The 23,794-nt window shown below is 41.5% G+C and overlaps 2 protein-coding genes, 1 long non-coding RNA gene and 1 other non-coding gene across 5 annotated transcripts; 1 reads left to right on the top strand and 3 right to left on the bottom strand.

Moving 5' to 3' along the window:
* Positions 1 to 224: 224 nt before the first annotated feature.
* Positions 225 to 411, bottom strand: LOC131991736 (U2 spliceosomal RNA). Its single transcript, XR_009396168.1, has one exon. It is a non-coding gene; the product is annotated as a U2 spliceosomal RNA (small nuclear RNA).
* A 1,844-nt stretch (positions 412 to 2,255) lies between these two features.
* On the top strand, positions 2,256 to 7,269 carry LOC131990652 (ubiquitin carboxyl-terminal hydrolase 26-like). The gene is made up of 18 exons (XM_059355735.1): positions 2,256 to 2,503; positions 2,698 to 2,765; positions 2,945 to 3,047; positions 3,201 to 3,244; positions 3,431 to 3,518; positions 3,632 to 3,693; positions 3,852 to 4,025; positions 4,313 to 4,549; positions 4,754 to 4,822; positions 4,950 to 5,081; positions 5,207 to 5,324; positions 5,421 to 5,572; positions 5,704 to 5,803; positions 5,975 to 6,051; positions 6,247 to 6,355; positions 6,467 to 6,527; positions 6,737 to 6,894; positions 6,980 to 7,269. Exons 1-18 carry the CDS (start codon positions 2,474 to 2,476, stop codon positions 6,983 to 6,985), a joined length of 1,788 nt encoding a protein of 595 aa, XP_059211718.1. The 5' UTR covers positions 2,256 to 2,473; the 3' UTR covers positions 6,986 to 7,269.
* Positions 7,270 to 16,568: 9,299 nt separating this feature from the next.
* Positions 16,569 to 17,786, bottom strand: LOC131990628 (uncharacterized). The gene is made up of 2 exons (XR_009396067.1): positions 17,492 to 17,786; positions 16,569 to 17,362 (listed from the first exon to the last, which is right to left on the bottom strand). It is a non-coding gene; the product is annotated as an uncharacterized LOC131990628 (long non-coding RNA).
* An 817-nt stretch (positions 17,787 to 18,603) lies between these two features.
* LOC131990627 (uncharacterized) lies at positions 18,604 to 22,047 on the bottom strand. Of its 2 annotated transcripts, XM_059355706.1 has the most exons (3): positions 21,775 to 22,047; positions 18,967 to 19,684; positions 18,604 to 18,929 (listed from the first exon to the last, which is right to left on the bottom strand). In XM_059355706.1, the coding sequence occupies exons 1-2, from the start codon at positions 21,839 to 21,841 to the stop codon at positions 18,990 to 18,992; spliced, it is 762 nt and encodes a 253-aa protein (XP_059211689.1). In that variant the 5' UTR covers positions 21,842 to 22,047; the 3' UTR covers positions 18,604 to 18,929; positions 18,967 to 18,989. The 2 variants fall into 2 exon arrangements, with proteins under 2 accessions (XP_059211689.1, XP_059211688.1); XM_059355705.1 differs by having other exon boundaries at positions 18,604 to 19,684.
* Positions 22,048 to 23,794: the final 1,747 nt, after the last annotated feature.

Here is a 23,794-nt window from a genome sequence, read left to right as displayed (position 1 = left end):
ATAGTGTTTACAGGGACCGAAAGTCCGCTATTATCCGTTATTGTTATTTATAAATAACTGTTATTGTACTGTACTGTAAAATAAAAAATAAAAAATCACAGAATATATTTCCATGATGAATTATGCGCCGCTGCATTCATGACACTAAGTAGCGGCCGAATTCAGCCAGGATCAGTTAAATATTCAGGTTTAATCCACTTTATGGTTTTTACTTGATAAATCGTGGAGATTCAACCTTAAAGCATCTTCTTCCATTTTCACAAATATGTGTCAGAGTGCTGATGCCAGAGACACATTCATGTCGTGAACTGATTTTGAAATTGCGGCGCTGAATTTATTTATTTATTTTTTATTAAACTGATAAGAACAGATACTACACTTGATCTTAGCCAAAGGTCCGAGAGCGGCGCTGAAGTTAAGCAGGACGTCCAATTACGCAATGACGCACAGCTGCACACTCCGAAGGCTGTCCCATTTGTGCATTACACCAGTCAAAGGAAGGACTCTTGCCTTGCCTTCGGAGGACCCGACTCTGAAGGAAGGATCCTACCAAGGAAGGATCCTTGACATTGGGACACAGCTAGTGTTTGTTAAAGGTGGAGTTTGTTGGCTCCTGATTAGCTGGAAACACTCACCTGAGCACAGACAGCACAGAGCAGCGGCATTTCCTCTGGTGAACCTGGGGAGAAGTGGCGCTCTGATTCAGCTGAGGCCAAACAAGTATGAGCTGTGAAATCAGACGAGAGCCACGTGGTTTCTATCAGGTCCTCAGACCTCCCATCAGCCCCTGTGGTGGAGAGATAAGGCTGTTTCAAAGCAGCTCACTTTCCTGTGTGTTCACACTAATATTAAACTGTCATCACCATAGAGTCTGACATTGATACTGTGACACTGTTGTGGAGGATCATGAATACTGTATATCAGATAAATGATTAGAGGGCCCAGTGCTGATCTTGTGGAACACCCACTGAAAGTTTATTATAAACTTTAACTAACTGCATCAAACAAGGATGAGCTGTGAGATCAGACAGGGGACATGTGGCTTCTATCAGGTCCTCAGACTGAAGTAGCTAGATGGAATTCAGTTATTATTTTATATTTAACATCTGTGACATGTCAAAATGTTTTGTAAATAAATAAATGTGCAATAAAACTGTTTAAATTGTTTCAGCCCAGTTTGATTTTTCAGCTCAGACACCAGAATAAATGTTGGCATTGGACATTTATTTAAACCACAGATAGCGTTAAATATCTAAAAAGAAAAAAAACGACTTAAGATAGGTTGAATATGAATGATTGAATTCTTCTTTTTTTTACCTTTTTATTTTTGATATAGTTATTTATTTTTGGTCATATTAAATATTTTAGCGTCCATGCGTGCTGGGTTCTCTATCAAGAATATAATCAAATTAACTAATTTTAACTGTACCAACAGGATTAAACACTTATTTTAAGCAATTTCAAACAATTCTAATCCATTCATACGTATCTGTTGATAGACTAGTTGTACAATTAAGATGACATAAAGTGGTTGAATTATGTTTTTTGTTTTTCTCGTCTTATTTTACAGTTTCTAGATGTGTGCGTATTTATGGATAGCAATATAACAATTTCAAGACTTGAATTTCCAAAAATGTAACACTTGCTAAGGATAATATATAATATATTATAAATAAGTGCTTTTAATTTCCACAATGAAGCTCTTACTTAAATGTAAATGTAAATGCAGCTAGCCTAGTTACATAGGAATTAAAAACACACACACACACACACATAATGCGCTAAGTAGTTAGGTTTAGTGGTTTGTTGTTAAAAAAGTGAACACATTAGCTCCAACTCTTAGAGCAAGTGCTGCTAAACCACAATATTATTTGTTATTTATTGAAACATGTTAGGTAAGTTAGGTAAGAAACAAGATGGAGGCAGCTTTGGAGAAGTTGTAAGGTATTTTTTCACTTTTGGTGAAATTAAGCTAGCAGTTTCAACCTGCTACTAGCTTACAATTTGTGCTAAGCTAGGCTAAACGCATCTTGTAGCCCACTGGACGCACAGAAAAGGAGCTGATATCATCTTCTCATCGGACCCATGGGTAAGATGGCAAACAAGAATAATATTTTTCAAAGTGACAGTTTGATATTAAATAACATTTGAATGAGGTATGTATAGCCTATGTGATGTTATTTTACTTTAGTAAATGGTAGTAATGCTTATAGCTAGCTACTTGGGGATTTATAGTTTATACTGTGTACGTACAAAATTAGTATACATGTATAAAATATATGACATACATATTTTGAACAAAACATTCTATATGCTAATTAGGACGGAATGGAGATGATGACAAACACATTCTAGAACAGTTCTTTTCTATATGTGACAAGGTTACAGACAGTTCATATCAGTTTATCAACCCGAACAGTCAAGAAGTTTAGTTTAACCCAGAGTTAGAAAACTGATCAAAACTGCATTCAAGATGTTTGTACTACGTGCTCTTCGACTTAAGGTATGTTTCACAGATGATCAACACATTTTTCAGTCGATTCTTTACTATTTATGTGACTTTGTGAACTGAGAAACTGTCCTCAGTTAAATGACTTGGAGATATTTTCTGTAAGCTCACAGCAGCTATAAAGGCATATTGTTTTTTTTCCCACATTTCTGTCAATATTCAACTTATTTTTTCTTTATTTTGAAAAGAAAAAGATAGCACCTGTGGAGGATTTTGTGGCAGATGAGAGCAAACAACACCTCAGCTCTCATAAGAGGTAAATAAATATTAACTGTTATATTTCTATTGTGCTATCAAATTCTACATATCCACAGTAAGATTATAAAAATATAAATCCATTTGTTGTATGGCTTAACCCCTTGAAACAATTGTTTCACATGCTAAATGATTTATTCTTTGCTTAAATGATCTAATTGTGTTTCGCTGTTCCAACAGTGTTGCTGCCCCCTCTGCTCCAGTGTCAGCAACAACAGCTGAAGCTGGAAAAACTAAAAAGACCAAGAATGGCTTTTCAGAATGGCTTGGCAGTTTCAGCCAGGTAAGCTATGTTTGACAGAACGTGTCAAAGCTTCATGGTGACAACATTATAAGTTGACTGTAACATTCATACTGAGACGTTTTAGTTGTATGTAACCACAAAAAATATTGCCATAGTTTACTTATTATTATTGTTTATCTTTTCAATTTACAGAAGAAGAAAACTGAACCCAAAGAGGCTCCCAGATGTAAAGACAGGTAAGAACTTTTATCCTCAATATATTTGTGTGTTTCAACACTCATATTTTTACTTTTTCTTTTTTTTTTATAATTACTGACAAAAAAAAACAGTGTTCCACAACATTTAAATTAATTTAAATTATTGTCTGACTTAAACATTACATTTAATATGAAATACCTCACCATGTTTCTCTCCAACGCCAGTGACACCAACGTAACCGATCAATCTACAGAATCAACTGAGTCATCCAAGAAGACCTGTTGGTGGCGTCGGCTGTTTAAATGTTGTAAGGTATGTTTCACAGAACATTAATCACAGTTACTAATCTAGACCAATAAAAAAAAGTATACAGTTACTATTTATTTGCATTATTTAACCGTGAGCATTTATTTTTCCTCCAACAGAAAAGAACACGAGTCTCTCCATCTGCTGCTGCCCCCGAACACCAGGAGACTTTTCAGAGGAGGTAATGACGCTTATTTTATTTTTAAATGACAACACCGCAGCTTAAAATGTAGTATTTTTTCTGTCTGGATTTAGTGTAATGATAATTTATATATATATATATATAACCTGCAACATGATCATAACAAAAACTAAACATGTTTCTCTTCTTCCCTCCAGCTGCAGAAAAACACCAGAAGAGACAAACGAGGAGATAAAGCGGAGCTCACTTTCTTGTCAGGACATGGACGTGCAGTCTGTCACAGAGCTGGAAATATTGGAAGAGAACTTGTCGTCGGCAAAATTTCCCGAGCCGGAGGTCATCGAAGTGCTGCCTGAGGAACAATTTAACAGGTAAGTTAAAAGTTACCTCCACTCCAAAACAATATCAATAAAGGAAGATTTAGTCATTTTTTCGTCAGGTCAGATCTGTCTGACTTTAATCATATTATATGAAAGACACAAATTGGAGCTATATTGAATAAGCGATTTCACATGGTCATTGTGAATTGTTTGTAAAATATATTTATTTGAATATTTGTCTCATGGAAACATATTACAACCAGTGTTTTGCAGCATTTTGTCTTTCTGTCACTTGTACTATGTCACAATAATAAATCAACAAACTGTGTTTCTTACAGCAGCCGTCCTGAAGCACCAAAAGAGACAATTAAGCAGCAAAAGTTGAGCTCGTTGTCACAAAAAGACCAGGTGGAGCCGATCATCGCCCAGCAGGGGGATTCCTGCTCAGTCAACGGCCAGCCAAGAAAACACAAGAACCAGTTGCTGCTGCCAGAGATACACGACGACTGCTTCCTGGCAGAGCAAGCCATTATCGAGGCTCTGATCCAAGAAGAGGTCAAAGAAAGAGTTAAAAAGTGAGTTAAACACGAACTCTCCATCATTGACGATACACTCCAAATATTTTTTGTTACAAAAGTTCAGCTTTTAAGGATATTTTGAACAGATAAGAGCTGACTCAAATGTTGCAGTCCAACATGGGGGTTAAAGATATTCTGTGAAAAGTTTCAGTTATTTTGTCGTCATGTTTATTGACCTTGTGTTTGTGTTTTTCTCGATAGCAACCCAAAAAGTGTTGTCCATTTCAGTGATGGTGATAAGAGAAGCACCTCTACCATCAGCAGCTTTGGGTGAGTACATCTGCACTAGAACTAAAGTCTCAAGACATGAATTGTGAAAAATGAGCTCCAGTTTGTGATTGGTGAGTAAAGAAGTGATGATGTTGATGTGTTTTGACCTGTTGTGTTTGTGTGTCAGGTTTCCAAACATTGGGATGAGCTGCTACATGAACTCCAGCCTGCAGAGTCTCCTGACACTCGAGAACTTCGTCAGGGACATCAGCTGCCAGGAGGACGTTTGGAATTCAGTCCCTGAGGCTCGACTGTTGAGGTACTGCACACACACACACACACACACACACACACACACACACACACGTAGCCATCAGGTTTTTGCACCAATCTGAAGAACAAAACAGAATAAGAGATCTAACTCTTCTCTTTCACACTCTGCAGAAGCTTCATGGCAATCAGAGATGCCCGCGCCTCCAGCGACAGCAAAAGACCCCTCATGTGCTCTTTTAAGGAGGTAGTCTCAGTCCAGGCGCCTGAGTTTAGAGACTGTCAGCAAAAAGTGAGTCATCTAGTTTGATGTTCCATTATTTCACCTCCTTATGATAGTTTCTCCTCGGTTTATAAACTCCTCTTTGTTGTGTTTCTTTGTGTTCAGGACGCTCATGAATTCCTGACCACGGTCCTGGACCAGATGAGGAGTCTGTCCCCTGTGCTGCAGGACATTGCAGCCTGCAACAGTAGAAGATACACCTGCCCTGTAGAAAATCACCTGGTGTTCAAGCTGGAAAACACCAGGACATGCAAGAGGTAAGCCCATAGAGAAAAACATTGTCTTCCAAATAACCTGGTCTAGAAAAGCCCCTGGTCTGGTCCAGCAGGAGGCCTTCTCTGGATCTCTTCGGCTGTATTCCTACATGTGTTGTTCCTTTAATGTGCAGGTGCGGGGTCCAGTCAAAAAGACAGGAGGTGTTCACTAACCTTTCCCTGGATCTGGTTCCTGGAGGAACTGTGGACGACATGCTCCAGGAGTACCTGAAGGTAAGATCCACCTGTCCTTGTTCAGTCTTATTATCATTAACAGAAGACACACATACACTAACATACAAACACACACACACACACACACACACACACACAAGCTCTGTTTGTATGTTTGTTCTTAGTACTTCACTAGTTTATAACACACAGCCTGTTGTATCTGTTCTATAGGAGACGGAGCTGGAGTACAGATGTGAATGTGGAGGGAAAACATCTGGACAGAGGTTGGCCTTCGAGACCCTGCCAAGGTGAGTGACATCATATCCATTATAAATGATCAAACACCTGAGTGGTTCTCAGACTGGGTTTTACTATCCTCCATAGATATATATATATTTTTTTTTTTTAAAGATTATTTTTTTTGGCATTTTTATGCTTTTTATTGAAAGTGGTAGGGTATAGTGGTGATTTTCAACCATCTGTCTTTTTTTCTTCTTCTACAGAGTGCTCATCTTGCACCTGAAGCGCTTCCGCTTCACCTCAAGCTACCAGATGGTGAAGGTGCATGACCCTGTCATGCTGGACAGGGACCTGGTGGTGTCCTCCAAACTGGTAAAGACAAACTAACAAACACAAGCATCAGGTTGATATCAAAGTAAATATGTGCTGTTGATTTTTTGTTTTTGTGTGAAGCTAACATTTTTAAACTGTGTTCCTTCTCAGGGTGGTGGCTGCTACAGTCTGGTCAGTGCAGTCAGCCATCTCGGCACCAGTGCAACATCAGGTAAGATAATCACTCACTGAAGGCTTAATGGGAACTTCTGTAGTCGTCAGTAACTGGTGTGACCAGGCTATTATTTATGGCCTAACCCTTGTGACCGCAGACTTTATGTTTTGTATACATTGTGAAAGCATTTTTTGATGATGATTGTGACAAACCTACATCACCCCCACTGCATCCTAAAGTCTCAACAACAATCTCTTTCCTGTTAGGACACTACATTTGTGACGGCATCCACCCAGACGACTGTCTGGATGAGCCAGCTGACCACTGGCTGACATACAATGACTCAGAGGTCACTGAAACAACAGGCGCAGCCGTGTGTGAGCAGCGTCGGAAATCTGCCTACATCCTTATCTACGAGAGACAGGTAAGACAACAACCACCTTCACTTAGGTCCAGAAGACAGTTTGAACACAATGTACTTAATGTGAGTGTTTTGGCTGTATGTTCAGGTGTAGGACAAGGGGAAGGACAGGGAAGGGGACACTCCAGGAGAGAAGGTAAGTCTGACATTTTTTCTGTAGGTGGTGGTCATCAGTCCCTTCCTTGTGAGGGCTGTGGGACCTCCAGCCAGCTGTTCCTGGCCACAGGACGTCCATGGACAGAAAGAAAGACTGGACACAAAAGAAGGATGGACGCAGGCCAAGGATGAACGCACCGTGGCCTTCATCCAGTGTCAGCAACAACAGATGAAGCTGGAAAAACTAAAAAGACCAAGAATGGCTTCTTCAGTTTCAGCCAGGTAAGCCATGTTTGAAGCTTTGAATGTATCAAAGCTTCATGGTGACAACATTATAAGTTGTCTGTAACATTCATACTAAGACGTTTTAGTTGTATGTAACCACAGAAAAATATGATTGCCATAGTTTACTTATAATTCTTTATCTTTTCAATCTACAGAAGAAAAAACTGAACCCAAAGAAGCTCTAAGAAGTAAAGACAGGTAAGCTGATTATCGCCCAGCAGGGGGATTCCTGCTCAGTAAATGGCCGGCAAAGAAAACAGAAGAACCAGTTGCTGATGCCAGAGCTGCCTGACGACTGCTTCCTGGCAGAGCAAGCCATTATCGAGGCTCTGATCCAAGAAGAGGTCAAAGGAAGAGTTAAAAAGTGAGTTACACACTAACAGAAAGAAAGATAACCATTGAGGCCACGGTGCATCCTTCGCCTGCATCCATGCGTCCATCCTTCGTAAGTGTCGACCCTTCAGTAGTCTTCATTTTCATCAGTCCCTTCCTCCTGAGGGCTGTGGGACCTCCAGCCAGCTGCTACTGGCCACGGGGTGTCCATCCTTCGTCTGCGTCGATCCTTCGTCTGCGTCGATCCTTTGTCTGCGTCGATCCTTCGTCTGCGTCCATCCTTCGCCTGCGTCCATCCTTCGTCTGTGTCCATTCTTCAGTAGTCTTCATGGTCATCAGTCCCTTCCTCCTGAGGGCTGTGGGACCTCCAGCCAGCTGCTCCTGGCCACGGGGCGTCCATCCTTCATCTGCGTTCATCCTTCGTCTGCTTCCATCCTTCGTCTGCGTCCATCCTTCGTCTGCGTCCATCCTTTGCGTCCATCCCTCGCCTGCGCCCATTCTGCATCTGCGCCATCTTTCGTCTGTGTCCATTGACGTCCCGTGGCCAGGAGCAGCAGGCTGGAGGTCCCAGAGCCCTCAGAAGGAAGGGACTGATCACAATGAAGGCCACAGTGCATCTATCCTTGGCCTGCGTCCATCCTTTGTCTGTGTCCATTGACGTCCCGTGGCCAGGAGCAGCAGGCTGGAGGTCTCACAAGGCCACGGTGCGTCCATCCTTAGCCTGCGTCCATTCTTTCTTCCTGTCCATGACAGCCTGTGGCCAGCAGCGGCTGGCTGGAGGTCCCACAGCCCTCAGGAGGAAGGGACTGATGATCATGAAGACTACTGAAGGATGGATGCGGAAGAAGGATTGACGCCCTGTGGCCAGGAGCAGAGTCCTGAAGGTCCCACAGCCCTCAGGAGGAAGGGACTGATGACCATGAAGAACACTGAAGGATGGACGAAGACGAAGGACGGATGCAGGTGAAGGATGGACGCACTGTAACCTTAAATGGTCATCAGTCCCTTCCTCCTGAGGGCTGTGGGACCTCCAGCAAGCTGCTCCTATCCACAGGGTGTCAATGGACAGGAAGAAAGAATGGATGCAGACGAAGGATGGATGCAGGCCAAGGATGGACGCACTGTGTCCTTCATGGTGATCAGCCCCTTCCTTCTGAGGGCTGTGGGACCTCCAGCTAGCTGCTCTTGGTCACAGGGTGTCAATGGACACAGATGAAGGATGGACGCAGGCCAAGAATAGACGCACCGTGGCCGTCATGGTGATCATTCCCTTCCGTCTGAGTGCTATGGGACCTTCAGCCTGCCGCTCCTGGCCACGGGGCGTCAATGGACACAGACAAAGGATGGACGCAAACGCAGAATGGACGCAGGCGAAAGATGGGCAGCCCATGGCCTTCATGATCATCCATCCCTTCCTCCTGGGGGCTTTGGGACCTTCAGCCAGCTGCTCCAGGCCACAGGGCATCAGTGGACGGCAATGTAGGATGGATGCAGATAAAGGATTGACGCAGGCAAAGGTTTACGCCCCGTGGCCAAGAGCAGCTGAAGACTCCACAGCCCTCAGGAGGAAGGGACTGATGACCATAAAGACTGCTAAAGGATGGACACAGACGAAGGATGGACACAGACGAAGGATGGACGCACTGTGACCTTAATGGTCATCAGTCCCTTCCTCCTGAGGGCTGTGGGACCTCCAGCAAGCTGCTCCTATCCACAGGGTGTCAATGGACAGGAAGAAAGAATGGATGCAGACGAAGGATGGACGCAGGCCAAGGATGGACGCACTGTGTCCTTCATAGTGATCAGCCCCTTCCTTCTGAGGGCTGTGGGACCTCCAGCTAGCTGCTCTTGGCCACAGGGCGTCAATGGACACAGATGAAGGATTGACGCAGGCCAAGAATAGACGCACCGTGGCCGTCATGGTGATCATTCCCTTCCGTCTGAGTGCTATGGGACCTTCAGCCTGCCGCTCCTGGCCACGGGGCGTCAATGGACGCAAACTCAGAATGGACGCAGGCGAAAGATGGGCAGCCCATGGTCTTCATGGTCATCCATCCCTTCCTCCTGGGGGATTTGGGACCTTCAGCCAGCTGCTCCAGGCCACAGGGCATCAGTGGACGGCAATGTAGGATGGATGCAGATAAAGGATTGACGCAGGCAAAGGTTTACGCCCCGTGGCCAAGAGCAGCTGAAGACTCCACAGCCCTCAGGAGGAAGGGACTGATGACCATAAAGACTGCTAAAGGATGGACACAGACGAAGGATGGACGCACTGTGACCTTAATGGTCATCAGTCCCTTCCTCCTGAGGGCTGTGGGACCTCCAGCAAGCTGCTCCTATCCACAGGGTGTCAATGGACAGGAAGAAAGAATGGATGCAGGCGAAGGATGGATGCAGGCCAAGGATGGATGCACTGTGTCCTTCATGGTGATCAGCCCCTTCCTTCTGAGGGCTGTGGGACCTCCAGCTAGCTGCTCTTGGCCACAGGGCGTCAATGGACACAGATAAAGGATTGACGCAGGCCAAGAATAGACGCACCGTGGCCGTCATGGTGATCATTCCCTTCCGTCTGAGTGCTATGGGACCTTCAGCCTGCCGCTCCTGGCCACGGGGCGTCAATGGACGCAAACTCAGAATGGACGCAGGCGAAAGATGGGCAGCCCATGGTCTTCATGGTCATCCATCCCTTCCTCCTGGGGGCTTTGGGACCTTCAGCCAGCTGCTCCAGGCCACAGGGCATCAGTGGACGGCAATGTAGGATGGATGCAGATAAAGGATTGACGCAGGCAAAGGTTTACGCCCCGTGGCCAAGAGCAGCTAAAGACTCCACAGCCCTCAGGAGGAAGGGACTGATGACCATAAAGACTGCTAAAGGATGGACACAGACGAAGGATGGACGCACTGTGACCTTAATGGTCATCAGTCCCTTCCTCCTGAGGGCTGTGGGACCTCCAGCAAGCTGCTCCTATCCACAGGGTGTCAATGGACAGGAAGAAAGAATGGATGCAGACGAAGGATGGACGCAGGCCAAGGATGGACGCACTGTGTCCTTCATGGTGATCAGCCCCTTCCTTCTGAGGGCTGTGGGACCTCCAGCTAGCTGCTCTTGGCCACAGGGCGTCAATGGACACAGATAAAGGATTGACGCAGGCCAAGAATAGACGCACCGTGGCCGTCATGGTGATCATTCCCTTCCGTCTGAGTGCTATGGGACCTTCAGCCTGCCGCTCCTGGCCACGGGGCGTCAATGGACGCAAACTCAGAATGGATGCAGGCGAAAGATGGGCAGCCCATGGTCTTCATGGTCATCCATCCCTTCCTCCTGGGGGCTTTGGGACCTTCAGCCAGCTGCTCCAGGCCACAGGGCATCAGTGGACGGCAATGTAGGATGAATGCAGATAAAGGATTGACGCAGGCAAAGGTTTACGCCCCGTGGCCAAGAGCAGCTGAAGACTCCACAGCCCTCAGGAGGAAGGGACTGATGACCATAAAGACTGCTAAAGGATGGACACAGACGAAAGATGGACACAGACGAAGGATGGACACAGAGAAAGGATGGACGCATACGAAGGTTGACGCCCCGTGGCAAGGAGCAGCTGGAGATCCCACAGCCTTCAGAGTGGAGGGACTGATGACCATGAAGACTACTGAAGGATGGATGCAGACGAAGGATGGATGCAGACGAAGGATGGACGCAGACGAAAGTTGGATGCAGACGAAGGTTGGATGCAGACGAAGGATGGACGCAGATGGGGGATGGACGCCCTGTGGCCAGAAGCAGCTTGCTGGAGGTCCCACAGCCCTCAGGAGGAAGGGACTGATGAACATGAAGACTATCGAAGGATGAACAAAGACGAAGGATGGATGCAGGCGAAGGATGTGCACACCGTGGCCTTAATGTTCATCAGTCCCTTCCTCCTGAGGGCTGTGGGACCCCCAGCAAGCCACTGCAGGCCACAGGGCATTAATTGACAGGAAGAAAGAATGGATGCAGACGAAGGATGGACGCTGGCCAAGGATGGACGCACCGTGACCTTCATGGTGATCAGTCCCTTCCTCCTGAGGGCTGTGAGACCTCCAGCCAACTGCTCCTGGCCACAGGGCGTCAATGGACACAGATGAAGGATGGACGCAGATGCAGAATGGACGCAGGCGAAAGATGGACGGCCCGTGGCCTTCATGGTTATTCATCCCTTCCTCCTGGGGGCTTTGGAACCTCCAGCCAGCTATTCCTGGCCACAGGGCATCAGTGGACACAGATGAAGGATTGACGCAGATAAAGGATGGACGCAGGCGAAGGTTTACTCTCCGTGGCCAGGAGCAGCTGTAGATTCCACAGCCCTCAGGAGGAAGGGACTGATGACCATGAAGATTACTTAAGGATGGACACAGACTAAGGATGGACGCATGCAAAGGTTGACGCCCCGTGGCAAGGAGCAGCTGGCTGGAGGTCCCACAGTCCTAAGGAGGAAGGGACTGATGACTATGAAGACCACTGAAGGATGGACGAAGACAAAGGATGGATGTAGGCGAAGGACTGGCTGTGGGACATCCAGCCAGCTTCTCCTGGCCACAGGGCGTCAATGGATACAGATGAAGCATGGACACAGGCCAAGGATAGATGCACCATGGCCTTAATGGTGATCGGTCCTTTCCTCCTGAGGGCTGTGGAACCTCCAGCCAGCTGCTCCTGGCCACAGGGCGTCAATGGACACAGTTGAAGAATGTACACAGTCGAAGGATGGACGCAGACGAAGGATGGACGCAGACGGAGGATGGATGCAGGGCAAGGATAGACGCACCGTGGCCTTCATGGTGATCAGTCCCTTCCTCCTGAGGGCTCTGGGACCTCCAGCCTGCTGCTCCTGGCCACGGGGCATCAATGTACACAGACGAAGGATGGACGCAGACGAAGGACGGACGCAGATAAAGGTTGGAAGCCCCGTGGCCAGGAGCAGCTAGCTGGAGGTCTTCTAGGTTTTTATAACACATGGTCTTTATCTCTCCAATAATAACAACAATAATAAAAAAAACTTTATGTTTGCCTCCAAAGTGTTAGATAACACTATAAATGGTCAAAATTATATGTGGTGCCCAAGATCAGAGCAAAGTATAGAAAGAAAACTACTCGAATTTACGTTCAACAGTGTTGTTTCTTCTCATAACTCTTGTGGTTGTGGAGAAAAGCAACTCTCGACTATCATAGGGCTGACACATAGAGACAGATAAACATTTGTTCATACTACGGGCAATTTATAGTCACCAATTAAACCTAAGCTGCATGTCTTTGGACTGTGGGAGGAAGTTTTTCTTTGCTTTAGTTCCTTTTGGACATGGAATGCTGGTTGCTTAACTGACCGCTTTTAGCATATTCTCTTACATCTTTTGATAAAATTTGAGTGAACAACATTTACAAGTCATGTTAGTTTTAAAGACAGTAGGCTAATTGAATAACCTGAACATAAAAAAGTAATTGGTTTAATAAATAAGAATTCAGTACACTGAACATAAATCATAGTTTTTCAGTAGAGCATCCAATTCACTGTACATATTTTTCATGTTAATTACTTTTTCAGCATACTTTTTGTCCATATAAATGTCTGAACAACTTTCTGCAAAAATAAAACAAATTTATTTAATACGGAAGTTTCTTTAACATGCATGCACTCAAATGTAATAATGTAATAAAATTGTCCACCTTTGAATTTGTTTAGTCATTAACTTTGGGACTTTGGTAATGAACAAGGGCAATAAAAATAATTTCAAATTAATAAGTTGACCCAGTTGCATACTTTTTAAAAAAGGGTGGTCCATGGAAAGCTTTTTTCAAAGCAGTTCTGGCACCAGTTCAAGTTTTCACGAGTAAAGTTTATTATGATAAGAAAACATCAATCTCTCAAGCCAAATCAAATCAAATCAAATCAAATGACAGGCAAGGGCACTCAGATCTTCCAAATCAAATGTCATACACCTGTCAACATCCTTTGGTTTCTGCAACACGAGATGACATGAGGAAATGGTCGGTGCTAGATTTTTTTTGTTGATATAGTGGTTCAGCAAGAACTCTACAATGTTAAATAAAACCTTAAAACACAAAATGTTCCATGTTGTTGTACCTGCCTATACATTACTCATGACTTAACATATGATTATTCACAGTCTGAGTGATATTTCACCAGTTTCCCCTGCTGTCATCCTGTGTGTGTAGAGGAAGGTGCTGGTGAAATAACTGAGGCAACACTTTCCTCATCACCCCTTCAAAAGTGTTGTTTGAAGTAAAACTTACTAAAGCATTACACCAGGTGGCTTATTTTTAATCAGTTGCAGTGATGCTTGTGATATTTGGTAGGGAACTGACCAATTTCTGATTCAGAGTTAAAATGAATTGATTCACACTGAGAGAATTTTTCTGTAATAAAAATGAAAAGAGATGTCTGTTTATCATAAAAACAAAACAGATCAAGCTCCCCTGGACCCTCCTGCAGGCAAGTGTCCTTGTGCCAGGTTAATTTAGTTAATAAATCAGTTCATTTGAAAATAAAGAATTACAAAGACAGATGAGTTATGATACTTTTAATGTTATTCAAATTTTCTGATCAATATTGTTAATGTTTGTTAACTGGCCTCTGCAAAAGTGTTATTTGCCATGAACCTCTGGCTTTGTGACCTAAATGTTGTATTTTTAAATAATAATATTTCTTTTTTTCTCCACATATAGGCCTAAGGCTAAGGCTCACTGAATCAGTGAATTATTTTAAGTCACATCTCAAAACACATTTACATTTACAGACTTGTTTTCATGTGATGTTATGTATATGTTATATGTATAGTATGTATGTGTATATATATATATATATATATATATATATGTACTTCACTTCGTGAACGCTATTTTTAAAGTGCTATATAAATAAAGGTATTATTATTACTAAATATTGTTGGCCTATGGGTTTTTTTCTAGACACCTGCTATTTCTTTTCTTTTTTGTTGTATTAATATGAAAGATATAATATTTAAATAATATTTTAGTGTATATTTCTTTGATTGCTGCATTAACTGAAGTGAATAGACTGCAGGGGAAAAAAGTTAGATAGAGTTTTACGTGTGCCATTATTGTGTAGTGGGGCTTTGACAGCAAATCTGGACTTCTTAGAAAAAAAACATCTTGTTTTTGAGACATCCACAAGAAGGTTTGAAATGTACATTTTTTTAAATAGAAGCGACTTAAAACTAATTTTGAGCTGACCTTACATTTTGCGATGGGAGAGAAAAATATTTCTGCCGAGTCTGCAGTGTTTCTCCTGTTCCACTGGAAACCTGTTCACATTAAATTAAGTGTACCAGTTGCTTTGTTACAATAAATAAATGTACACATAAAAAAATAAATAATACAAAAAATAAAAAATGTGCCATTATTTGTGTGACTGGATGCGAAAAGGTCAGTTCCGGGTCAAGGATGAAAATAAAGGGGGGAAACGTTTTTTTGTGGAAGCGCGTGGAGTTGCAGCTAGCTGGTTGCCGTTAGCTACTGACTAACCGTCCGTTAGTGGAGTCGGTTAGCCGTTTGTACAACAGGTGCTGGACTGACTGCTTTGTGTAAATGAAATGGTTGCAGTGCTGAAGAATATTGCCAACGTTAACGTTAGCTGTGTTAGCTGAATTTGCATCAGAACGTAATGCTAGCTAGCTAACATTAACCCATAAGAACCCAGACCTATTAAAAATTATGGGGGATATAGCACAGACCAAGTGGACCAAATAGAACACATTTATGATGGGTTTTTTTATATACTACCCCTAAATGTCAGAGATCTGTGATGTCACATATACGTTACACTGGGAGTTTATGGTATTTATGTTTATGCTATTTCTTATTTTAAAATAAAAAGAACTCAACATTTTCTGCTTACAGAAACACAAATTTGCCTTTTTCTTTGCATCTCCACAACATATATCAAAATTGTGACATTAACAGTGCTGTTTAACAATAAATTATTTTTCAGATTTCTTTTTAAGTTACAAAATAAGAATATATCAATAATAAAAACTAATAACCATTTGCCTTTTTGTTTGCATCTCCATAATGAAAATTGTGACTTTAATTTGTTGAGGAAATATGGTCAGAACAAGTTAAATGCAATACTGGACATTAACGGAGTAGAACTGTTAAATGGGTTTAAACTTAGCCTAGTAACAAAAACACTAGAAAATTTCCTCTGGGGAAATTCTCAAAGGGCCACGGGGGCTACTGCCAGTGTGTGTACACTATGATGAGATCTTCAGAGATTTCAAACAATTAATACTAGTAATGTTATGATACTATATTATGTACAAGGAGCACACCTACAACAAGCATTCCTTTTCAAGTATTTATTTATACAGCAACCTATGCCCTTTCAACCTCAAAATGTGTGTGTATGTGTATGTAAGTAAAGTCACATTAAGTTACCTGTGTGTGTGTGTGTGTGTGTGTGTGTGTGTGTGTGTGTGTGTGAAGCATGTGTATCTGGAGGAGTGTGCGCGCTTACTCGTGCATCTGTGTGTGTGTGTATCTGTAACTTTAATCACATAGTAACAGAGTAACCGGATAATCGGATAAGGATGATGGATGCATGAGTTATGTGAGAGTTTGTAAATGGAAGTTTTGAGATTGTGTTTTGTTATTAAACCTCATAAGTCCAGGAGATTTTGGTCCAAATTTGTCAACTTCCTATGCATTCATTTCTGTCTCTGTTTAGCATCTTTCAGTCTGTCCTTACATCACATGCATGGCTCCTTTTTCTCCACACAAACTTGGCTATCAGTCAGATTTTTCATTTCATTTTAATTAACAAAGTATAAAGCTGCCAGGAACCCAAAATACAAACAAAAGACACAGGTGTCTATGGAAATGTTTTTTTCTTTTTTTTCCCATTTATACACACAAAAACAGCAGAAAAAATAACAAATGAAACTGCAAAACAGTCTATTTGCATATTAATTAAAAATAGTAATAGTTTTCATTGTCGAAAGAAAATTCACATTTTAAAAATGGTCTAGAAACATAAATGGCACACTGTGAAAAGTGCTATGATTGCACTTTCAACAGGCTTTCTCAGCTTGTCTACATATCATATATAAATAAAGTTATTACTGTAAATGAAACATGTGCATTTTCAATAAATGGATGGACCCCAGAGGGCTAAATGTGGTCCCCATTTAATTATTGTGAATTCAGGACTTTTTCAGTTTTCAGAGTCTTCATTCATCAGTGGAGCAAAAAGAATTCAAGACTTACAAAACCAACAAATCCTCCAAACCACACAACCAATAGGTTGTTTGTTCCAACACTCAAATGCAACCAACAGGAATGTTATCAAATATTAAAACAATTTAAATCAAATAATTTGCACCAAATGTGTTTTTTATTTAAGATATTTATTCAGAAGATAAACAGTATGGTCCTTACAAACTGTATTCAGTGTAATAAACTCAATGCCTTTAGAATAGTTTCTCAGCTGTCTGTGGTGTGGGCTTCCTGTGTGTGTGAGGAGCTTCCCAAACCCTTCAGCACAGAAGAAGAAGATGGTAACAGCGTCCTCTGTGCTGGTCGGGTGGGGGCAGGACCTGGTGGTGTTGTCGGGGTCGGGCTGGAGAGGCAGGGGGGGTTGAGGCTGAGAGTGGCTCAGTGGTCTGCTGTGGTCCTGGTTCTGCCTGAGATGATTGACAGCCACTCTCAGCTGCTCAAAGAGTACCACAAACACAGAGGAGTCCCGCCCTGTGGAAGACACAAATATAACTCATGAATAATGTTGGACAAATTCACAATTCACATATATAAAATGAACTGAACACCACTTAGTGTCACTACTGGTACTTTAGCAGTCTCAGTGAGGGGATTACATACTTAGCCTAGTGAAAGAAAGGCCACCACCGCCCTCCTGCTGCTCCTGTAGTCGTCCATCCTTCTCATCTGGTCCAGGGGTAAACACATCGTCTCTGTCGTCAACAAGTCCTGGATGTTGGCTCTCCTAGACTAAAAAGAGAAGACAAAGATATTTAGCCACCAGTTACTTCACGTCTGTCAGTTACAACACAACAGAGCAATAGTGAGTAAAATCAACAGTCTTTGAATCACTGGGAAGTGAGATTCTTACACTTATTTATTTTCTCATTAAATATTGACTTACGTTTTTTTGGTGTGGCCAAAAAAAAAAACATAACAAAGTGAGTAAGACGAATAATCCCTCAATTATTAAATAAGTGAAATTAAGATGTGTTAATGCTGTCGTTAATTGTCAACTTACCTCTGGTATCCGTGGCTGAAAAATCAAAGAACAAGTGCAAGACACTGAACCCCACATTGTCCAAATACATTAACTGTAATAAAAAGACCTGTAAAAAGAAATAACTAGGTGCAAGACGCTACCTAATGTATCCACAACACAGCATCATGTCTGTACTCCAGCAAAAGGCTTGAGTGCTGACTAATGTGATTTTCATTCTTTTTTATGCTATTGTGGTTCTATTTGAACATTGTATTTGAGTTAGGGACAGAAACTGACTGGACATGTTGAAATTAACTTCAATAAATGCCACCAACATTTGTTGTCAAATCCTAACACACTCTCATCCATCCACTGTTCACACCTTTAAACACCCTGAACCTTAAAACAACCTCAACACTTTAAACTAGGGCTGCAAGACATTGAACCCCACATTGTCCAAATACATTAACTGTAATAAAAAGACCTGTAAAAAGAAATACCTAGGTGCAAGACACTACCTAATGCATCCACAACAATGTCAAGTCAAAGTTAAAAAAGTATCAGCATAAAAATGTACTTAAAGTATCAAAAGTAAAGTACTCTCTACCTCAAAATTATACTTAGAGCCAAGGTTATAACAGTTTTGGATTTTTCACTAGTTTTAGATTTAATTTCGTTGTGATTTATTATTATTATTTTTTTAAATTCAGTTAGTTTGAATTCGTTTTTAGAGTGAGTTTTCTAGTTTTAATTCGTTTTTTTTGAAAATGTTTAGTTTTAGTTTAGTTTTGATGAGTTTTAGTGTTAGTTTTAGTTTTTTGTAATGGGTTATTTGTTGGGTGTGAGATTCAAATATAGATGCAAGACACTGAACCCCACATTGTCCAAATACATTAACTGTAATAAAAAGACCTGTAAAAAGAAATAGCTGGTGCAAGACGCTACCTAATGCATCCACAACAATGTCAGATGTGGAGAGTTCACCTGGGCCTTTTAGCCCTCAAGATTCAGATATGTACAAGTGGGCCCTGGTGCAAGACGCTACCGAGGGCTGAGTGAGCCCCGCAAGACGCAAAGGCTTCCTGAGGATTCTTCTGCCCCGCTAGACGCAAAGGCTTTCCAATCCTGCAGTATACATTACCAGCTGTCCTCATCGGAGTCGCTGTCATCGTCCCACTGGTGATGGCGAGGACCGAGCCAGAATGTCCTGGTGGTGGAGGTAGCCAGGCCTGAAGAGGTGGAGGGTGCAGAGTCCCTGTAGTCCTCTTCTGTGCTCCTGGGAGCAGGAGGCGTGGGTGCTGGCTCCTCCAGGTGGATCCTCTGCCTCTTCGTACCTACCTGCTCTCCATCGTTGTCTTCCCTGGTCCTCTTGGTGGAGGAGGCGAGGCCTGAAGACGAGGGAGCTGGCTCCTCAGGGTGGATCCTCTGCCTCTTCGTACCTACCTGCTCTCCATCGCTGTCTTCCCTGGTCCTCTTGGTGGAGGTGAGGCCTGGGGTGGAGGGAGCAGAGGGCTGCGCAGGCAGCTCCGGAGGCTGGCCACCAAAGAGACTGGGGAACAGGGCACCAAGGGGAGCAGGAGGTGGGAGCTTCTGGAGGAGAGGGGAGCGGAGACGGATGTCCTCGTCAAATGGGTCCTCTTCGTCCTCAGATGGGGAGCCGTAGCCAGAGTCTTCACTGGCAGAGTCAGACCAGTAGGCACCCTCCTCCTCGTCGGACTCAATTAGAGAAACCTGACCGTGAGGAAAAGCCCCATACTCACCTTCCTCATCAGAAGAGATGAGGTCTGGGAGATAGTTACCTGCATCACCGTCCAACACCGCGAAGCCGTCTCCTGCAGGAAAAAAAGGAACTGAGAATGTGAGTTTACATCATAATGATTTCTCTTCACATCAAATAGTTTGCATTAAATTTGCAACAAACAAGGTTAAAATTAATTTTTAAAAAAACAGCAGCGTAACTACGACTCGTCACAATATCAAATATTTTTATTTTGAGCAGATGAGAACATGAGAATCAATTTATGCTGCATTAATCTGAGACATAGAGATCATCATATTTTACTCTTCAACCTAACTGTTAATGTGTTCATCTTAGAAAAAATTATTTTTGACTTGATATCACATGTTTATGTGGTGAAATACTTTTACTCATATTGTCATTCAAAATATTGTGTTTGGAAACTAAACATGATTGTAAATATAAAAGCTGTTTATGACGTTTTCGTCAGAGTAGATGAACAGAGAACACAAAATAAAAACCATAATAATAAACTACTTTTACTACTATTCAGATCCTTTACTTAAGTAAAAGTACTCATTCAACACTGTGAAATTACTCCACGAAGTAAAAGTCCTACATTCAATACTTATTTCAGGAAAAGTAAAATAGTATCAGCATCAAAATGTACTTAAAAAGTGTACATAAAGTACTCTGTACCTCAAAATTGTACTTAGAACCAAGGTTGTAATAGTTTTGGATTTTTCATTAATTTTAGTTTTAATTTTGTTGTTATTTTTTCTTTTTAAATTAAATTAATTTCAATTCGTTTTTATTTTTTGGAAAATGCTTAGTTTTAGTTTAGTTTTCATTAGTTTTAGTTTTTTTGTTATGGGGGATTTGTTGGGTGTGACATTCAAAAAAGTCATAATAAATGTTGCCTTTATTTCCTTTGTCTTATCCATCTCAGCCCCAATAAGTTTATTAAGTCATAAAACCAGATAGATTAAATAGATTTCATATCAAACAAAAAAGGTTTACATATGAAAAAAGTTGACAAAGACGAAAACTAAGGACATTTTCACTATCATTTTAATTAGTTTTGTAACCACATAATACAGATTCAGTTAGTTATCGTTTTTTAAAAAAAAAACTAAAAAAAAACTCGTTTTTATTTTTGTTTAAGTTAACGAAAAATGTTTTTTTCAATTCTAGTTTTCTTTATTTCGTTAGTTGTTGTTAATTATAATAACCTTGCTTAGAGCTTGAGTAAATGTACTTAGTTAAATGGTTAAATCCCACCACCGCTACTAATAATGATAACAATAATCATCATCATCATCATCATCATCATTAATAAGAAGTTGCCGTGAGAAATGATTCATAAGTGCTGGAGAGGAGGCACTGTCTCGCGCTTTTACGCACGGCTCCCTCCACTTCTTTTTATTAATCTGGGTTCAGATTTCAGGCCTCAGAGCTTTTAGTAAAGAAAATATCATCAAGGAAGCAGTGGGACAACCGGAAAATGATCAAATAGGGAGAGAGAGACACGAACTATCTGACATGTAGCTCGGAAAGAAATAGGCTGAATCTTCACATTAATTTGTTGGTGTATTTTGAGGAATATCTAACAAGTTAATTTAATATAATAAACCTTAAAAGTAAAAGCTTCCACATTAATAAGTTCAAGCTTCAACAGTGAAACAATGAAGTCAGGGTTTCATCCAGACAGAAGAACACGACATGTTTCAGTACAGCTGCACGTTCTGACGCAGCCGTTGACGTTCTGACGTCCTCCTCATAATAATTCCATGGTTTCCATGGGAAACATATATTCATATATCAACATATATAGGGAATAAACTTGGTTTTTTGTTTCAATATTTTCAATAAATTTGTTAGATTTGGTGTCCTCATACCAAAACAACAGTGTTTTCAAACCATATCGCTCATTAAATATACATTCCACATCCCTACCGGGAAATTTGAGACATTTTTTGCTTAAAATTATTAATATTCACGGAGAAATCGTCGAGTGAAAGTCAAATTTGTGATTTTCTAAAAGGCCTGATGCCTGATGTGACCTGTCCATCATTAAATCCTGAAAGTTACACTGATTTCTTCACTGATGAAGCTTTTACCCGTAATAAGGAGATTAATCAACCACTAAAACATAATAAAAAATAAAAAATATAGTTGTCTTACCTCCAGGGACGAGACGCAGCTCCAGGACTGCTGCCAGCAGGTGCTCCAGGGGGCGGCTGACGACCATGGTCACGGTTCACTGATGCAGGAGTTTAGCTTTACAACAAGATCAGATTATCTCTAGCGGTTTAAAACTGCGAGAGTTTGGTTTTCAAAGGTTGTTTTGCAAAAAGTCAACTTGCGTCAAAGTCTAGATGCAAAGGGGAGATGAGACTGATCTGCGGCCCTTTTATACTCGACCTGGATCGGCCAACGTTCTGTCTCCATGGATCTAATTGACGCGTGTGATTGGACAAGGCAGGAAGAGAAGAAATATGTATTTTTCCTCATATTAGTCATATATTCTTATTTTATTTATGCTTGTGTTTGTTCTTCATTAGTACTACCATTACTTGCCATTCCGAGCTATTGCTTACCATGTAAACCATTGCAAACCTGAATATACTCATCAATATCAATCAGACGATATAGAAAAAAACAGCAACATGCACAGTGATGTGATTCATTCAAGTAAAATGTGTGTGTGTGTGTGTGGGGGGGGGGGGGGGGGGGGGTTAAATAAATGAATTAACCTATTAACTCATGATGTATAACTGCTAGTCAAAATTTTGGACACATGAAAGAACACTTGTGGAATTATGTAATTTAAAAAAAGCTTTGCACACTTCTGTTATTCTCTCTGTCAGATACATGAGGTGTTCCCCTGGAATGGTTTTCAGTTAGCAGGTGTACTATGGAGTAAGATAGCTGTCATAATGATGAATGCATGATTCCGATAGGCCTGTTGAATTTTATGAAATCTGGAGCCTTTTCCTACAGTTTCTAGAAAATACAGATCTGCAACAGACCCTTGACTCTTTACCTTCCTCCTGACACATCCTGTAAGGGTGTTCTACATTCATATTCATATTAATCTGGAAACTCTGTTACTTATTCATTCTACAAATCTATCTGCTACTAGAATAATAATACATGTATGCCTTGCTCTACACAGACTTGATACTCTGGTAATACTGCTCTGATGTCTGTACACTTGCTGTTCTTATTTTATTTTGTTTGCATGGAATTGCACTATGTACCATGTTCTGAGACTTATGTTAATCTGTAATCTTCTCCTGTTTTTGTATTTCTTTTGGTAACTATTGAGAGATGAGAAACTGGTGGGTGGGCTAGCGGTGGGTTTATCATTGTTCACAGTGTATGTTTATATATGCCTTGTATATATGTACATTCTGAATCAAAAATCAATAAACATTTGTTTAAAAAAAAAAGAAAAGAAAGAAAACTACTTGGAATTATGTTTGACAGTGTTGTTACTTCTCACAACTCTTGTAGTTGTGGAGAAAAGCAATGCAGATGTGCCTCAAACCTGCATTCTTTCTAATGACCAGCAGGGGGCGATGCCACTGGTTACAAAAAGTAGTTTGCTTGTATGTAAGTCAATAGTACAATGACCTTACTTCTGAATACCACCCTCCTCTCAGGCAGGCTCATACGAATGTGGACAAGCAGGCAGAGTAACAGCTTTTTCCCAGAGTCATCAGAACCCATGACTCTCTCTACAGAACAACTAGCACATAGGCCCCAAGTGCATTACTGCTGTTGCTAATACAGTAAGGACAATAAGTGTTAAAGTTACATCAATGTATGTTTAAAAAAACAATAATTTCTGGGCCATGTGTGTACGGTACTTGACTTTGACTAGATTTTGAAAATTTAATACATTTATATGTGCTGTTAAGTGGAGTGTATTGCTTCCAAACCAAATCTTGCTCTGTTCAACATGCAATTACAAGAAAGAATCTTATCTTAAGTTTATTATAATGCAAATCTCAACACATAGAGACAGATAACCATTTGTTCATACTACGGGCAATTTATAGTCACCAATTAAACCTAAGCTGCATGTCTTTGGACAGTGGGAGGAAGTTTTTCTTTGCTTTAGTTCCTTTTGGACATGGAATGCTGGTTGTTTAACTGACTGCTTTTAGCATATTTTCTTGCATCTTTTGATAAAATT

Source organism: Centropristis striata, chromosome 18 (assembly GCF_030273125.1).
Source record: "Centropristis striata isolate RG_2023a ecotype Rhode Island chromosome 18, C.striata_1.0, whole genome shotgun sequence".
Classification (NCBI taxonomy): domain Eukaryota; kingdom Metazoa; phylum Chordata; class Actinopteri; order Perciformes; family Serranidae; genus Centropristis; species Centropristis striata.
This window is presented reverse-complemented; position numbering and strand designations above follow the sequence as displayed.

Coding starts and splice junctions, on each gene's coding strand:
- LOC131990652 (XM_059355735.1), top strand. CDS start 2,474: ATGTTTGTACTACGTGCTCTTCGACTTAAG. Junction 3,519..3,631: donor GGCTGTTTAAATGTTGTAAG/GTATGTTTCACA, acceptor TTCCTCCAACAG/AAAAGAACACGAGTCTCTCC. Junction 6,356..6,466: donor TGGTGGTGTCCTCCAAACTG/GTAAAGACAAAC, acceptor GTTCCTTCTCAG/GGTGGTGGCTGCTACAGTCT.
- LOC131990627 (XM_059355705.1), bottom strand. CDS start 21,841: ATGGTCGTCAGCCGCCCCCTGGAGCACCTGCTGGCAGCAGTCCTGGAG. Junction 19,685..21,774: donor GCTGCGTCTCGTCCCTGGAG/GTAAGACAACTA, acceptor TTTTTCCTGCAG/GAGACGGCTTCGCGGTGTTG.